Below are 14,387 nucleotides of genomic sequence, written 5' to 3' on the forward strand. Positions count from 1 at the left end.
TCGGCTGCGCCTCTGCGGCGTCGCTCCTGCCCTCCCGGGGCTCAGTAGCGCCAGCGCGAGCCATGGGCCGCCCAGCCCTCCTCCTCTTGCTTCTCGCTGCCCTGGTTCCCGGGAACTCCGTCGCCCTGCGGCCGGCACTGAGAATCCTGGGCAGCCTACACTTACCCAGCCGCACGTCCCGCCCCGCTGTAGTCCAGAACTACTCGGTTCTTTACTTCCAACAGAAGGTAAGGGGCGTGTGGGGGTGGGGCTCCGACGTCCCGGATCCCAACCGCCGGGACCCCCACCCTGGAGCGCCCGCAGGAGCTTTCTTCGAAATTCAAACTCCCGGATGCCTAGGACCTGTGCAGATGCCTGGGAGCTGTCCTCCCTGATGCCTACGGGCGCTTTTCAGAGGATGGTCCCAAGTTTGACATTTCTCTTTCCATTAACGATGATTTAGTATCTGTCCCGGCTCCATTCCCATTCACTGTCTCTCCCTCAGAAGTTTCTTCTCTCCCAGTCTGGGAGCCAGAGCGCCCTATTTTTGCTTCATGCTCTTCTCTAACTGATCACGACAGTCACTTCAACCCCCTCTGCACGCGGAGTACACCTTGGGTGAAATGACCGGGAACCTTTACAGTTTTAAGTTTTACATTGGTGGGAGCCTGTGTAAAGACTGGCAGACATTCAGAAACGTCGGGATTAGAAAGCGTGCAAGGACAAGACATGGAGGAAGGGAGGGACAGGAAAAGGGATGGAAAAGAATTGGGGGAAAAATGATGAAAATAGAACTTTTGTGAATGGGAAGGGGACCAAGAGCTGGAAAGATCAGGAAGGGAGGGGACGATTAGGGGGTAGAAAACAAAGAAGTAAGATGTATTATGTGCATGAACCAAGTCCCCATGACAAATGTAACCATATGCACTGCAAATATGAGCTAATAAAAAATTAAATTTTTAAAAAGTTTGAAGCAGACAAAAAAAAAAAAAAGCAAGGGTCTGATTTAGTGTGCTTTAGTGTCCTCGGCAGGGCACAGTACGTTTCTGAGCTTAGTTTCTTGATTTCCTGGGGCTTGTGGTGGCTGAATGGGAGCAAAGCGTTACCATTAGCAGCGTAGCTGGCCCTATGTAAGCACTTATTAAATGCGTGTTTGCTGACCTTTGTGAAGTTTGAATGGAAATTTGAATTAAAAATATGGCAAGCTTTTGTAGAATAACTTATAAGAAACAATTTTTAGCTCGGACATTTGAATTTGGGTTTAAGAAGAAGAGAAAGTATTTTAATTGTAGCAGAGGTACTAGGTAAAGAAGCCTTTTTCTCAGCCAACTCTTTTAACTCTAGGGCCCAGTTGTAACTTGAAAGCTTGCTCAAGACCAATGCATTTCATACTTTATGGAGAAAATTAAGTGAGCTAGTTCAGAGGGAAGGTTGAAGTGGAGGCTACGGTTAGATTCTCCTTGACTTCTTGTCTCCCTGACCTCTGTCACCTAGAGCGCTCTGCTTTCATCTGTTTTTTTGTGTTTTTTGTTTGCTTCCTCATCTGGTTTATATATGGGGATTTTCTGTAGAACTATTTGCAGCTTCCTTTTGCTAAAGTAAAATGGGGGGTGGCTCTTGGAATAGATTTCTAAACTTTCTCTGGGAATGCTGAAAAAGAACTGTCAACAGAAAAAGAAACGAGCGGGAGAAGGGAACAAACGATCTGTTCCTAATTTATGGGTTTTGTTGTTGTAGTGGTTTCTTTTGTTGGTCTCTACACTTTTTAGAAATACAGTTTAAGGCTAGTTGCTTTTCAGTTTTTTGGTGATTTGCAAAATCTGACTTTACCCAGACTTACCACCTTTGCTCACAGATTTGTGTTTAGTTTATACTTGAGGGCACAAATTCTACATAGGTATACACCATAATAATAATCATTCAATTCCAGCCGAACTTTATTTTGCTGAGAAAAAAATTTCACTTATGTAATTATTGTATAATTATAGTAGTTGCCAGTTTTTACCCTGTAGATTTTTAGTTGGGACTGCATATAAACATAATTTCTTTAGTATAGCACATGAAATTCCTTTATGTCTTTTAATAAGAAATTTGTAGTCAAGGCTCATTTTTAATGTATAGCTTAATTTTTATCAAACTTTATAATAGTTTCTTAATTTGTGGTTATATATGTTTAGGTGACCAAGCTACTTCCCACTGTCCTATATACACATAACAGGCAACAGTTTTTTGGCAGTACTGTCCGTGAAAAGGCTTAGCCTGTGGGTTTGTTCCTTTCCTGCTTCAAAATCCTTCATGTCCTATCATGCTTGCAGAATAAAGACCACACTCCTTGGCGTGGAATCACTGTTCCTCACCACACAACCCCATCTGGCCATTCCAGCTTTATCTCCTGCTGAAAGCACCCATCTCCACTCGTATGCATTTGTTTTTTTACTTAGCAAAATAAAACACAGATTCAGTGAATTTTACTGTTTCAGAAATTCTGTCTGGAATACCATCTCTCTTTTTCACTAAATTCATTTTTCTAACCCAGTGGAAATGGCATAGAAACCTTGGTCTCTTTCGGGCAAGTTGGCTGATTTTTTTTAATCCTGCACACTTAGTTTGTATGTGCCCCTCCAGCTAGCTGACAGTTTCTGGTATTTAGACAAGCTGTGAAAAGTATAAGAGTTTTCCATGACCAGTTTAGGAGGAGGGCTTGGGGAAGTGGAGGCAGGAACCATGTCCAGCCAAAAAGGTGACAGGAAGAAGCCCCTATCACAGCCCAAGCAATAGGCTGAGGAATGAATGAAGTAAGGCTTTCAAGCAGAAACAAAAAGAGGAGATGAAATTTGAGATTAAAAACAAAGGCTGGGAAAGGTCTAATTCTGCCAGCTCCAGGTAGAATTAAGAACTCTTCCCCCAAATAACAAGCTCTTCCTTACGCCTGAGATCATGATGATCCTTGAGTCCAGTCCTGTTTAACCTTCTGACTTACTGTTGTAACATCTTTTGCTCCCTGTAGCTAGAATGAAGTGAGCCTTGTATATTTAAGAGCCTTGTATATTTAAGAACAAACCTTTGTAGAAAAAAACCAGAAAGTACTATAGAAGGCATAAAACAAAGTTGTTGTTTTCATAATAATAATTATGGGAGTGAATGAGTGACTGTTTAAACAGCACAAAATAAAGGCTACTATCATTTGATTGATGCAAACTTCCTTTTTCTTTTTTCTGATACGGGGGATTTTACCAGGACCTCTGCACTGAGCCACTTCCTTAGCCCTTTGCAGGTTTTGTTGTTGTTGTTGTTATTGTTTAAATTCTGAAACGGGGTGTTGCTAAATTGCACAGTGAGTTTGAACTTCCAGTCCTCCTGTCTCAGTCTCCTAGAGTTCTGGGATTACAGGCATGGGCTACCATGCAAACAGGCAGACCTGGGTGACACAAATCACGTTTTATTTCTTACTCTTCCGTGCTTTAGCAAATCACAGTCTTCAAATGTTCATTTCATAGGAATATCTTTTTTTTTTTTTTAAATCTGAAATAACTGAACCAGGAGACCAGAGGAAGGAAGTGCACATCACTTGGACACATCAAGGCTGTGGGTACATGTGTGATGCCAGTGCTATAAAGGGCTTCCAGGGAGGCCTAGCTTGTGATTATAGTGTTCACTGCTTCTAACCTTCCTCTCCCACACCAGTTCCACAGACTAGACTGATTCCTGAGGTAATCTTACTGGGTAATGTGGAAAAGAATGGAGCCTGTCAGGCTGGCATTATCCTAAGTGGTAGAAACAAACAACCAGGGATTTGTGCATTTATAATTGTAGCAACTTGGGAGGCTGAGGCAAATTTGAGGTCAGCAGGGGTAGTATAGTATGACTGTGACTCAACTAGCACAAGAAGAACAACAGCAACCTCCCCCACAAAAAAAACCCCTAGAGTAATATGTACTATACTGGTCAGGTTCTTTAGAGAAGCATAACCAATAGTCAGTCTTTCTCTGAAAGAGAGAGAGAGAGACAGAGACAGAGACAGAGATTGATTGATTTTGAGATTGAGAGACTGGTAAATCTAAGTCATGGAGGCTTAATAAATGCAGAAGTTGTGGGGTAGGCAGGCTGGCTACCAAGGGAAGAGCTGTAGTTTGAATTCACAGGCAGCCTGCTGGCCGAAGCAGAAGTTGTTTTTTGCTGAGGAAAGTCTTATTATTGGTTCTGTTAAAGTTTAAGCTGACTAATTGAGGTCTTCCCAGAGTTTGCTAGTTTAATTGTTAATCTTATCCATAAAAACACCTTCATAGAAACGTCTAGAGTTATGTTTAACCATATATTGGCTCCATAGCCTGGCCAAGTTGACAGATAAAATTAACTACCACATCTACCAAAGAGGTCAGGGTTAAATGTGGCAGTGCCTGTAAGCACATACAAGGTGCCTGGAACCTGGAAGGAATTTAAAGAGCTTAAGAGGATAAACTAGTTTCCTCCCTACTCTGTTCTGAAGTCGCTCTCCATAGTGGTTATGCGTTTCAGATCAACTGGAGTGGTAATTGCCATGCTCGCACTTCTGGAAACTATCTACACCCGATTCCTATTTAACTGCTTATCAGAGTTCTATAGAGGTCTGTCTTGGCTCAACACTGAACTAATCATGACTATTGACCATTGCAGGGCTTCCCCACAGTGCCTTCCTTAGGTGCGGTGGTGCAGTCACATGAGGGGGCTATGCTGTTGCAATATATGCACACACTGTACAGTTCTGCTTTCAGTTCCTGCTTTTGTTTCTGCTTTGCACTTTTGCCACTGTAGCCCTGATGTCTGCTAACGTGTAGCTGTATTGGGTCCCTGGGAGGCACAGATCACACTGAACTTTTCCTGTCTCTATTTTTTACTACTTTTGAGTTATCCTTCTATCACTGTGGCAAGCCGGGTGTGGTGACACTTGCCTGTAATCCCAGCACACAGCAGACTGAGGCAGGAGGACTGCTGTGAGTTAGAGGCCAGCCTGGATTACATAGTGAGTTCAAGGCCAGCCTAAAATACATAGTGAGACACTGTCTCAAGAAGCCAGAAAACAAAAGACAAACCCAAAAACTTGAGATAAACAGAATGAGGAAAGATTTATTTTGACTCACAGTTTTGGAGGTCTTTAGTCCGTGGTTGGCTGGGTTTGTGGTGAGGCAGCATGTCGTGGTGGGGAGCATGTGATGGGGCAAAGCTGCTCACATCGTGTCAGCTGGGCAGGAGGCAGAGCAAGCTGTAGGATCCCTAGCTCCTGTGACCTTCTTCTTTCAGTTAGGCCCAATCTGCTGAAGTTTCCACCACTTTCCAGTAGTGCCACGAGTTGAGAACCAAGCTTTCAACACAAGAGCCTTCGGGGGACATTCCTAATCCAAACTGTAACACTTTCCCATTATTGGGTTCTATTGATGGTCTTCCCCTTAAGCCTGGAGTAGACCACCACAAATATGTGTATTTTGAACAGATTTCTGTGTTTCGTGATACACCTATTTTTTGGAAAGGGCCTTGGAGATTATGTAGCCTCTCAGCTGTGATGGTTTAACCTTGATCTAAATTATGGAGAGGGTAGAACTTGATAGAGTTTAATACTATAGTAGTTAAGAGCACTGGCTAGAACAGTGTGGCAGTACTTGCTTGTAGTTCCAGCACTGGAATTTTACCACCTCTGGGAGGCTGAGACGGGAGGGTCACAAATTTGAAGCCAGACCTCACTACATAGCAAGATTCTGTCTCAAAAAACAACAACAAAAAATTGCCTTTAGAGATAAAGAGGTTTGAAAAAATTAAAAAAAATAGAGACAAAGAGGTTTGAGAATGAATTCTGGTTTTGCCACTACCTGAGTAACTTGAGAAGTTACTCTGAGGCAGTCTCTTATTTTTGTAATCAGCAAGATGGGGCCGGTTACACTTACCCGTCTTGCAAGTTTTTTGTGAAATAAGATAGTATGTGTCAAGTGCTTATTTGGCAAAATTCATACAACTTATAAACAATAACTGGTAGATATTTAATTCTATCTTGCAGTTCCTTAATGCTTTAATTTACCCCCTTTCCACTCAGAATAAGATATTTAAAGTGTTCCTTATAGCTAAAATAGTTATTCTGAAAAATATGAAAATCTGTATGAATTTCTTCCTGTTACATAATACATGCGTGACTTTCTGAGGGGATACGTTTTAGTGACATAGGAATTAACTTCTTTCCTTGCTTGAGATAATTTCCTTTCATATAGACTGATACATAAAAAAGCATATCAAACTATTTCTATTTTATGCTATTTTGAGTTTTAGTAAAATGCAGAAGGAAAATAAGGAGTTTGGAATTAGCTTCTCTTGTTGATAACAGTACTAAATCTAAACCTGTCTTTTTGATAGCTAAGTTTTTAACATTTTTCTAGCTAATGCTAAAATCTAATTTCAAGGTGGATGTGGTGGTGCAGGCCTGTAATCCTAGCACTTGGGAGGCTGAGGCAGGAAGATCACTGTGAGTTTGAGGCTAGCTCTGTCTCAACCTCCCTCAACAGTAATTTCAAGTAAAAATTAATTTCATTCTTTTCATTATCTTGTTTTTCACTGGTGTTCTGTCAGCACATTGCATGAATTTTATGCTTTATAGCATTTTGGGCAAGTTGTTTAGCTCTCTAGATTTTATTGTATCACTTAAAACAGAAGAGATTTGGATCCGTTGTTCTCTGATACAACTATAATGCTGCTCACTTTGCCCTAGCATTAACTTCCCTTGGAGAATTAGACCTAAGCAATTTTTTCTATACTGACTTTGAATAAAATACATAATCATAGCTGGGGATATAGCTCATTGGCACAGTGCCTGCCTGGCAAGAGCGAGGTCATGAGTTTGATTCCTGGTTACCCCCCCCCCCACCAAATACATACTTATATCATATAGAATGTTTTTCAGTTGAAAATTATTCACCTGTCCAACTGGCAAAATATGACATGGAACATTGTATTTATGATTTTAAAGTTTGCTTGGTTATGGGTAGGTTGGAGAAGAAAGAACTGTAGGTAAAGAAAAGACCTTGACTATATGTGTTTTGTCTTTATTTCTAGTGCTTTACATGCTGCCTTTTACATGGTCGCTCAAGCTCTGTCCCTCCATTTCTCTTTCACTCCCCTTCTTTCCCTTTCTTGTCTTTCCTCTTTCTCTGTCTGATTCTGTCTGTCTCTGTCTCTCTTTGTCTCTCTCTGTCTTCTCTGTCTCTTTGTCTCTCTGTCTCTGTCTCTCTCTTGGTTGGTCAGACAGGGTTTTACTATGTAGCCCAGGCTGGCCTTGACCTCATGATCCTTCTGCCTCCCCCTCCCTAACACTGAGCTTATAGATGTGTACCATCATACCTGGCTTTACATGGCAGTTCTTAATAAAGAAAATTTGAATTGAAGAAGTTGACCATAAATTACAATAAAGGAGTGAGAGTAGAAATATGTAGCACTTAAGTGTGTCATACATTAGTAGTGTTAATAATCTGCCACTCCTTGTGGGAAGCTTTATATGCCCTACGTGCTAGGCTAAGTACTTAATAGACATTCACTTTTTAAATCTCTATAACAGTTCTATGAGGTAGGTGCTATTATTATCCCACTTTATGGGAAAGGATACTGTCATACAGAGAAGTTGTATGCCGAATCTCTACTGCTTATGTATACTTTTTCCCTCTGAAAATAAAGTATAAATGAGTTTCTAGTTATAAATTGAGTGTCATTATTTTGTTTATGGTACTAATCAGAGGAGGTTTGATTATGCTGCTATATATAAAACTCCAAAATTTTACTGACTTAACCTGAGCAAAATACTGGGTCTTACTGTATTTCCATTGGAATGGATAATGGCTTTATGCATTTGCTCTCAACACAAGCTGAACGGCAACTTCAGCAGTAGGTGAAGAACATGGAAGGTCTATCATAAATGTCCAACCTGGTAATGACACACACCCTGTCTCAAGATTCGTTGACTACAGCTGGTTAAATGAGTGCACCTGGCCACAGGGTGAGGCTGGAAAACTAGTGGCGCTGGAATGCCCAGGAGGAGAGCCAGCACTAATGACACTGTTCTTATTCAGTCACTTCCCACTCACCCACCTACTCAGTGCTTTTCCAGTGTGTCAGGCACTGGACTAGGCCCTGGGGAGACAGAGATAATTACATCCTGAAGGACCTCGTGTTGTACCTGTTTGCTATTTCAATTGTATGAACTCAAACTTGTCTCTGAAAAACATGGAAAAGCATGAAAAAATTCTAATTTCTTAGCATATATGTGGCTATTACAGATTGCTTTTAAAAATAACTCCAGTGAGGCAAGGCTATTGAATTTTTTTTTTTTTTTTTTGCTAAATTTGAATTTTTTAAATATTGAATTTTTTTGCTAAATTAGCATCATAATAGTTTACCACCTGATGTATATTACACATTAAAGCACATAATAAAAAGGACTTATTTATTCAACCAATAAAAAATGATTGTGCCTAATATTACTGTAACAAACACAATGTAGAGATTTTGATAAAATATTGTTTTGTTAAGTGTTAGGTAATTGGTTATCAAAAATAAAATTCTACATTGATAATTTTTATTATGTATTTAAGAAATATGTATGTGATAGAATATAAAAATCTATGTGGCTCACAATTTTTTTTTTTTTTTTGAGTCACTATGTTGACTAGGCTGGCCTTAAACTTGCTATGTAATCCAGGCTTGCCTTGAATTTACAGTAATCTTCGTCCCTTAGCCTCCTGAGTGCTGAGTTACAGGCATGTACCAATATACCTAGCAATGGCTCACAATATTAAAGATATTCATTTTTGTTTACTAGTGATGAATGAATATTTATTGATTATGCATTGTGGATCAAATTTTATGCTAAACTTTGACACATTTGCTTTGTTCATTTTTTTACTGATGGGGATTGAAACAGAGCCCCATGCCTGCTAAGCAAGGACTCTACCGCTGAGCTACGCTCCCAGCCTGACATACTTGTTTTGAATTATTGCATCCCCCTTTTTAAATAATTTAATTGAGGTTTAATAATAATTTAATTGAGGTTCATAGAGATTGTCTTGATTAAGCTAGTAAGGGACAGTATTGTGAGTCACATTGTAATATGTTGTTTCCAAGATCTATGATCTTTTGTTGACATCATGATGCTTTTGTATTCTAAGCAACAAAACAGATGGGTTTTTATTTATATTTCACAGTAAGTCTTTACAACAGTCCTGGGAAGAAGATATTTTCATTTTTAAAAGTGAAACTACTGGAGTTCAGAAAGACCAAAGAGGAAGTAGCCAAAGTATCTCATTTGTAAATATCTCAGTTTTTCATTTCCAAATATGTATAAAGTGGGATATTATCAGCCCTTAAAAATTATGGACTTGTAGTACAATGTGTGAAAATGTTCATGGGTTAAAATAAATGAAAATATATTGACTGTGTAATTTTGTATTAGTCCATTTTTTATTGCCATTAACAAGAAAATCTGAGGTTGCATACTTACATGGAACAGTGGCTCGTTTTCATAGTGTTGCTGTCCAAAAGCCATCGCAGCATGGCACTGGCTCTGCCAAGGGTCGGCCTTGCTGCCATCACTTGTGTGAGAATGTACGTAAGGAGCATGTGTGATGGGGAGAGATTATGGGAGAGGACGGGATGCCAGAGAGCTGCGTGGAGGCCAGTCTTGCTCTTTTGTAACAACCGCTCTATGAATTAAGCCCTTCTGAGGGCAGTGCCCCAGACAACCTCATTACCTCCTGCTAAGCTCTGCCTTACAGGTTCTACCACCTCCCAACACTTCTTTTTTTTTTTTTTTTTTTTTGTCTTTTTGAGATAGGGTCTCGCCATGCAGTTCAGGCTGGCCTTGAGCTTATTTTGTACCCCAGGCTGGTCTCAAACTTGCAACAATCCTCTTGCCTCAGCCTCCCGAGTGCTGGGATTACAGGGGTTTGCCACCACACCTGGCTTAACCTCCCACCATTTCTATGCTGAAAACCAAGCTTCCAGCCCTTGCGTCCTTGGGAGGCAAACTATTTCCAGTTCATAGTAAATGTATCTCCAGATTCATTTATTCACATATATTAGTGCTCACTCCATGGTAGGCACTATTCTAAGCATTGGAGAAGGACATTCTAGACAGGAAGAATAGTATTCTAGGCACAGGAGAGATTAATTACAAAACCCTGAGGTAAGTTTGTGCCTGGTAGGAGCAGTTTTAAGGCCCCAGTTTTCCTGAAGGGATATGCCCAACGGAGGGAGTAGTAGAAGGTGAGGGCAGAGGGAGGTAGGAGGTGCTAAACTCTGAAGACATGGGCCATTGTAAAAGTTTGGTCTGTATTGAAAAAGAGTTGAGAAGCCCTTGGAGTTTAGGGGCAGAAGAGTGACATGTTATTATTAATCTTTCCTTTTTTTGGTACTGGGAATTGAACTCACAACCTCACACTTGCCAGGCAGGTGCTGTGCTGCTGAGCTACATCCCCAGCTGATGTCTTAACTATGATTGTTGCATTGAGAATAGACAATAGAGGGGAGAGGAGGTGGGAACAGGAGGTCTAGGCTATGGGAAAAATTGAAATTAGCGATGATATTGGCCTGAGTTAGTATACTAGCAATGGAATTATGAGATGTGCTCAAGTTCAGGGTATTTTTGATACAGCCGAAAGATATATTTGATGAATTGGATGTGGGATGTGGGATAAAGAGGAGTCAAGGGTGATTCCAAGGTTTTTGACCTGAACAGCTGGAAAGATAGAATTGTCATTTACTATCATGAGGAATCCCACAGGAGGAATCAGTTTGGGGAAGGAAGGAGATGAGGAACTTGCTTCCAGATGTGACATTTCGAGAGTTTAGAAGAAAGGTAGAGCAGGAGATCCCTATTTGAAGCTGTCAGTGTGCAGATGGTATATAAACCTATGACTAGATGAGAACAACAAAAGAGATAATGAAGAAGGTCTTTCCTTTTACATGGTCTTGGCTGGGCATGTTGGCATATATCTGTAGTCCCTGCTACTCAGGCAGCTAAAGCAAGAGGAGCACTTGAGCCTAGGAGTTTGAAGCCCGTGGGGTGAAGGGATCTTTTCACAAACAACAACAATAACAAAAACAACAACAAATGGCCTCCTCAGCACTGCAGTACTTAGCAGTCAGAGGAATGAGCCAGCCAATGAGACTGAGTGGGAATAGTCAGGGAAGGAAAGCCCGGAGACTGTGGTGCTGTGACCGTTTGGTGAAGAAGGCATTTGCTGTTGCTGGGCGTGGTGGCGCACACCTGTAATTCCAGCACTCGGGAGGCTGAGGCAGGATTGCTGTGAGTTCGAGGCCAGCTTGGGCTGCATAGTGGGCTGAAGGCCAGCCTGAACTGCATAGCGAGACCCTGTCCCGAAAAAGACAAAACAAACAAACATAAAACAAGAAGGCATTTGCGGGACATTAGATTTAGCAATATGGAGTTGCTGGCGATGACCAAAGCAAGTTCTGTGCAGGGATAGTGGAGGTGAAAGCCTAATTGGAGTGGGTACAAAAGAATCTGAGAAGCTACATGGAGATGCGAGGGTAAATAATCTCAGGAATTTTGCTGTAAAGGGCAACCGGTATGTGACAGATGGAAGGGGAAGTGAAGTTCCAATTTTAAGATGGGAGAAGTAATAGAATGTGTGCTAAAGAAGATGGGGCAATAAAATGATAGAGTGATGGTGCCGAAAAGAAATAGAATTGTTGGTGGGCTATCCTTGAGTAGCCCTGGGTAAGTGAAATATAGTGAAAAAGCAAGAGAGTGAACAGTTTGACCATAGCAATACAGGGGAAGGCACCTTATACAGGAACAGATGAAGGTAAGAAGGTGGTGTGGTGGGTGCTTTGGTACTTACTCTTTTCCAGAATGTGTCTTTCTCTTCAGTGAAATCAGGTGAAAGGGCATTAGCCAAGAGTGAGAAGGAGAAGGAACATAAATGTTCCTCTAGCAGAGAAGAAAAGCGAATGGACTAGGGTAGTGGTGGCGAACCTATGGCACACGTGCCACAGCAAGCTGTATCATTGAAAGCTCTAAAAGGTTTGCCGTCACTGGGCTAGCGGAAGGAGAATTTGGATGGGGAATGGCTGTAAAGGATTATAAAAGTTACTAAGACCATTTTCTTGGATATATGTTTCTCTGGCTACATTCAGTTTGTCCAAATTATGGAGTTGGTGAAGGGTTATTTTTTGCTAAAATTGTTCTTTTGCTGAATAAGTACAACAAAAATGAAAGACAGATATGGGGGTGAGGGATATTACAATGGAGTGATTTTACTCACTAACCAGGGAATTTCAATCAAGCAAAGAGAGGAGTAAGGGTGTGAGAGGGTAGGGGAGAAGACAGAGTACCAGTTACAGCGAGGCTGAAGGATTGGGGACTCATAGTAAAGTAGAAAGAAGGATGTGCAGTGCTTGAGATTGAGAGGACGGTGGGATTGTAGTTACTGGAAGAGCCAAGATCGAGGCTTTTACCGAGTTAGTGACCAAGAGGCAGAGGACAGAGTCATTGGTGGGGAGGGGAACAGAAACACAAGAGCTAAAATTGTCAAGAAATGAGGGAAGCAAACAGGTTACTAGGTCAGTAGATTATTTTTTTGTTTTTTTTTTTTGAGACAAGGTCTCGCTATGCAGTTCAGGCTGACCTTGAGGTCACTTTGTAGCCCAGGCTGGCGTTGAACTCACAACGATCCTCCTGCCTCAGCTTCCCAAGTGCTGGGATTGCAGGTGTCGCCACTAGGCCTGGCTCAGTAGATCATTTTAGCATGATTTCAGTAGTGGTAGAGTGTTCTGCTTTGATGGAGATTTTTTCCTTCTTTTGGAGATTGAGCCTAGGCTCAAACATGCTAAAATACACCATACCACTGAGCTACATCCCCAGCCCTGAAAGTGATATTTTAAGGCCTGTGGTTGGGGACAAGCGAGAGAGAATTAAGAGCAAGGAGAATATTATCCCGTCATCTGGCCCAGTGTTGGGAGGAGTTTGCGAGAGATCAGCCACCATTTGAGAGGATGAGATGTTTAGAAGTATGTTTATAGCTGCATGGAAGAACATAAATTAAAATACTAATGGTGAAAGCTTTGGGTGATATTTTATCTTATACTTTTTATTTTTCTGTGCTTTTCAAATGGATAATGAATCTGCATCATTTTATAAGATGTTTGAAAAAGTTATTAAAGAGGAAAAAAAGCAGTTGACGTCTCTGGACTGACGTAGGCAGTAGTGACAGCGGCAGAGCCCAAGCCCCGGCACTCCATGCTCCTCCAGCACCAGACCTCTGAGTGGACTTGGGCTACCTGTGTGCCTCCTTCATTGACTGCTTTTCCATCATTCCCTTACAGTATCTTATGTATTTGTCTTCTATATGTAGAGCTGTGACACTGATGATGAGCTCATCTGAGCAGAGGCTGGAAAACAGTGTCCTTTTCTATCCCATTTCTCCCCAAAGTTTAACTGAAGGGGAGAAGAGGAAGAAAGGAAAGGAAAGAAAGTTTTTTTTAAAAGGAGGAATTTATGTCTATGTGAAAGAGAGGCAGAAGAATTAAAAGCCCCTAAGTGGGACTGGAAAAGTGATCTTAGTCTCTAACCACTCCTGTCTGTTAGCTTTTAGTCCCTTCTGCTACCTGCAGTAGAAAAGAGCTTCTACACTTACTTTCTGGTTCCCTGTGAGGCTGCTTTGTAGGTCATTCCCCAGTCCATGCTTGTGGGCCTTTATCTCTCTTTCTCTTCTCCAATTCCCACTTTCCTAAGCATAATCATAATAGTAATAATAGATAGTATTTATTGATCTCTTTTTGTGCAAGACAGCATTCTAAACACTTCCTGTGTACTAGTGCATTTTCACAGTGACTCTGTGAAATCCTGGTACTTTAATTTATAAATGTGGAAACCGAGGCATGGAGTGTTATATATTTTAATCACATCCCAGTCTACCTTCTGATGCTTCTGTGTGGAGGGTCTGTAGTTCTGATTCAGGACCAGGCTCATCTGGTTAGATGACCTCCTCTGACTTTCTCCTAGTGGCTGAATTATCATTGAAAATATTTATTGAGGATCTACATATGCACCAGGGATGAGTACTGTAGAAACAAATACACTGCTTCTCTGGAGCTTATTTTTCTGGCGGAGAAATAAAAAGATAATTAGCAAATAAACATTAAGTGAAGAAGATTACAAATTGTAGTGACTGCCTTGAGAGAAATAAGCAGGGTGATATATGAATGTGGGGTAGAGTGAATGGAAAAGCGTGGATGTCAGGAAGCTTTCTGGGAGGAATGGACATTGGGTTTGATCGGGAATAGAAAAGACATGGTCTCTAAAGCTTGAAATGTCACTTATTTTTGGCTCTTTCTCCTGTACTTGCAATTACCAAGCTGGGTTGATTCTATCCTCAGTC

At 41.2% G+C, this 14,387-nt stretch overlaps 2 protein-coding genes across 2 annotated transcripts in view; one reads left to right on the top strand and one right to left on the bottom strand.

Moving 5' to 3' along the window:
- Positions 1 to 5,719, bottom strand: part of Ddias (DNA damage-induced apoptosis suppressor) — a 29,604-nt gene extending 23,885 nt beyond the window's left edge. Inside the window, exon 1 of the mRNA XM_013512024.1 lies at positions 5,097 to 5,719. The gene's annotated coding sequence lies outside the window, so the exon portion shown is untranslated. The remainder of the gene's footprint in view (positions 1 to 5,096) is intronic.
- Positions 1 to 14,387, top strand: part of Prcp (prolylcarboxypeptidase (angiotensinase C)) — a 69,315-nt gene continuing 54,928 nt past the window's right edge. The window contains exon 1 of the mRNA XM_005379809.2: positions 1 to 227. Coding sequence (XP_005379866.1) covers positions 63 to 227 — 165 coding nt within the window. The 5' untranslated portion in view covers positions 1 to 62. The remainder of the gene's footprint in view (positions 228 to 14,387) is intronic.

Source organism: Chinchilla lanigera, unplaced genomic scaffold, assembly GCF_000276665.1.
Source record: "Chinchilla lanigera isolate Chin_1 unplaced genomic scaffold, ChiLan1.0 scaffold00013, whole genome shotgun sequence".
NCBI lineage: Eukaryota > Metazoa > Chordata > Mammalia > Rodentia > Chinchillidae > Chinchilla > Chinchilla lanigera.